The sequence below is a fragment of the Castanea sativa genome, chromosome 3 (assembly GCF_040712315.1).
Source record: "Castanea sativa cultivar Marrone di Chiusa Pesio chromosome 3, ASM4071231v1".
Lineage (NCBI taxonomy): Eukaryota > Viridiplantae > Streptophyta > Magnoliopsida > Fagales > Fagaceae > Castanea > Castanea sativa.
The window spans coordinates 50,229,350-50,232,858 of NC_134015.1; the positions used below are offsets into that span (position 1 = coordinate 50,229,350).

The following is a 3,509-nucleotide window of genomic DNA, read 5'->3' on the forward strand; positions in this document are numbered from 1 at the left end:
ACAACTACGGCTGAAAAAAAAAAAAAAAAAAGCTGAAAACGCTGAAACGCTGAAACGCAGCCCGGATAAGTTCAATCCAAACGCCCTCTTAGAGGGTGATTTACTCAAACCCAGCACTTTTGTCTGAATGGGTAAAAACCCGAACTAAAAGAGTCTTGCTATATACATATTTGAAATCAGTTTTCCCCCTATATATAGTCACGGGTGACGATGTGGTATAATAGCAATTTTTTGCATAAGCTTCATTATTTTAATTTAACAAGTGATATGTATATATTTATTGTTGGTATAAAATGTACAAAATTGTATGTATTTGCATGAGCGATATGCAATATTGTACACTGTTCATGCAAATGTGTACAAAGTACAATATTATTCACATTTATTTAGTTTATGACTTAAATTGTACATAAATAGTAAATGAGAAAACATAATTTTCCTATTATTATATGAATCATTTTAACGAATACTCTTAAGGCAATTGTTGATAAATCAAATTAAAAAAATTTTAACACTAATTTCATGAGAAATATAAAATGCTGTAAAAAAAATTATTTTATCAATTTCGAATAAAATGTATCTAAAAATGGTTCTTAAACCAATGCCCTTAAGACATTTATTAACATCTCCTTGAATATAAGTCTTTTAAACTAAATTTTCAGTTATTGTTAAAAAAAAACAATTCTAATAATTAATTATTATGTTATTGAAGTGACATTTATTATATTTGTCACATTCAATACATACGTGTTTTTATAAATAAAATAACACATTGATAATAAATTTAAGATTTTTTTTTGAGGATTTAAGATTTTCTTAATTATATATGTGGAAGTGGACGGTTTGAGACTTGGTTTTCTATAGCACGAGAAACCTAATAGGACCTTAAACTGAAAATAGTTTAAAGGATTCAATATCATCCTGCCAAGTTTTTCCTCTATTTTTTTCCTGCTAGTTTGAATTTGACCATTTCCATTAAATAAATGCTTCATAACACGTGGACTACCCACCATATTTATTATATTTCGTAAAACCAAAGCACCCAAAAAAAAAAAAAGGAAAAAGGAAAACCAATTGGCTGGTTAATATCTCAAGCAAAAGACTATTCTTTTCAGACTGCAGAAATGCTGGCATGCATTATGCGTTTTAACAATTTAAGTTAGTTAAACTTGATTAATAAGTTTCCTTTTTTTTATTTTTGGTAATAAATAATAATAATAATAATAATAATAATAATAATAAGATTGAAGACACGACGTGCATAATGATGCAACTTATGTAAGACTAGTTAAGAAACACATGGCCATGAAAATATAAAAAGAAGGAAAGAAACAGTAGCTTTGCTGGGCTATCCTCCAATCATATGGGTTTTGTTTATAGACCAGTGTAACACTTTTCTTGATCAATTCACAAATGTATACAGTGCGTATAAATTTACAAGTCGTGCGCAATTAAAACAAAGAAAATGTCAGATCTTCCAGGCTTCAAGGCTTGGTTTTAACGATCTCACCCACTTTGTTCCAAACCTGGACCAATTCGAATGACTTGGTTTTGATATTCATGACAACGTTTCTTTGGCACTTTGGCAGGATAATAAAATTAATAATATATCTGTGAACAAAAATTTTCTATTTTGTGATTGAAAGTTGCTGTTGACAATACCAGCCACGCACACATCATTAAAATTTTCAAATGAATTTCCAGTTCTTGAAAGTCTAAAGATTTCAAGCCACTGGAGAAGATACATGGCACTGTGTTTAATCACCTATATAATTACATATTTTCTACCTACCACTTCTAGAGGAGCTTCGTATATTTGCTTGCATGTTCATGCCTAACTGTAAATCCAAAGATTTATAGCTTTGCTTAGAAGCAGGCAAGGCTGAAGGCTTAAAGATATTATTAGGCCTATTCTCTCTGGACCTATCACTATGTGTTAAAGTGAAGCTACATGGATCTTGTTGGAAAGAGACTTGAGCAGGTACAGCATACAACTTTGATAACTGAGAGCCATTAACATGAGCATCTTGATCAAAGGGATTATTGAAACAAATCTGAGACTCATCGTAGACTCTGAACTCTGAGGAGGGACTGTAAAACCAAGGAACAGTACTGTTGCCATTAGAATTAGCAAAGGCTTGGCTGTAAGGTTGAAGGTAGCAGTTGAGGCTGGCTTTCCTTGCTTGAAGCTGCAACCTTTTCTTCTTCATCCTCTCCTTCTTATGGGCATTTTGGTGACCACCCAATGCTTGTGAGTTCGCAAACTCCTTGAGACAATATTGGCACTCGAACTTCTTGTCATCAAGGCCCCCAATTAAGCTCCTTTCCTTGGATAGTTTCTTATCTCTTTCCGATGAAACTGTTGTTGTTGATGAGTTTGCACTTTCATCTCCTTCTGCTGAGCCTTTCATGTTGCTCTCATCATTCTTACTAGGTGTTAACTCAACCCCAAATAATTTGAGCTTCTTCTCTGCATTAGAACTAGCAGAATAGCCATTTTCTCTATCCCGTGTGGGAGATTGGAAATGATTAGAGTTAGTATTGGACTCAACCTTTGCCATCACACTCAAAACTAGAAAAGATTAAAAACGATATTTGTAGTACTGATGCACCGATTAGTTGTTTGGCTTCTCTTCCTTTTATAGTAACCTCTATGGTTTCCAACGATGCATTGCATCTCAAGTTTAGATTTAATATATAATAATAATCATCATGAATGGCACAAGCATAACCAAGAGTCAATAAAAATGAAATATAAAAGAAAAGAAAAGTCAGATCAGAGAAGCCGTCTCATGCAATATTGGTATAAAAAAAATAATAAAAAAAACTCTTTGTTCTTCTTCTTCTTCTTGTATATACACTTCAACTTTACCTATCAAAGAGGATTCAGTGTGTTCAATTAACAAGTAATTCCATGGTCTATAAGCACTTAAAATAATTCAAGACATGCAATTATGCTACCACTTGGACATTTAAAACAAATATTCCATGCTTTAAAAGATTGCTAAAGTATTATATTAATACCAAAAAGTCAAAGAAAAAAGGGGGATGCAATCACCTGGAAGGAAGGGGCTCCAACTTTGCAACAAAATTCTCACTGTACTTCAATGCATATCTATGATTTTTCATTTTTTTAACTTTACAAATCAATAAGTCAGTGGATTCATGTATTGCCCTCTATTAAAGCCTAATCATATAATATACAGATAACTACTTAAAAATTATAAATGTGGGTGCCAAGTCCCATCTACTACAGTCTACAGCTCCAAATAAAATCCTATAAAATTCAAAGTTCTGTAGAAAATGTGAATAATCAGCACTTGATGAAGCTTCCTTTGTAATTATCCCTTTAGGTATACTTAATTAAAAATATAAAGCCCAAATTAAACATGTCTATCTTGACCATGTTTGAAAAATGCTCTTAGAATAGTAACTGAGATTAGTTGCTAGCTAACAAAGGAATATAAGAAAGTGGGCAATGATGTAAGCATATATACTAATAAGGGTCT

The 3,509-nt window shown here is 32.1% G+C and overlaps 1 protein-coding gene across 1 annotated transcript; it reads right to left on the reverse strand.

Annotated features, from left to right (window-relative positions):
- Nucleotides 1-1,612: 1,612 nt before the first annotated feature.
- On the reverse strand, nt 1,613-3,184 carry LOC142627237 (zinc finger protein 5). The gene has a single exon (XM_075801054.1). It carries the CDS (start codon nt 2,559-2,561, stop codon nt 1,785-1,787), a length of 777 nt encoding a protein of 258 aa, XP_075657169.1. The 5' UTR covers nt 2,562-3,184; the 3' UTR covers nt 1,613-1,784.
- Between the last annotated feature and the right edge of the window lie 325 nt (nt 3,185-3,509).

What these genes read in the sequence shown, in the direction of transcription:
- LOC142627237 (XM_075801054.1), bottom strand. Translation starts at nt 2,561, where the DNA reads ATGGCAAAGGTTGAGTCCAATACTAACTCTAATCATTTCCAATCTCCC.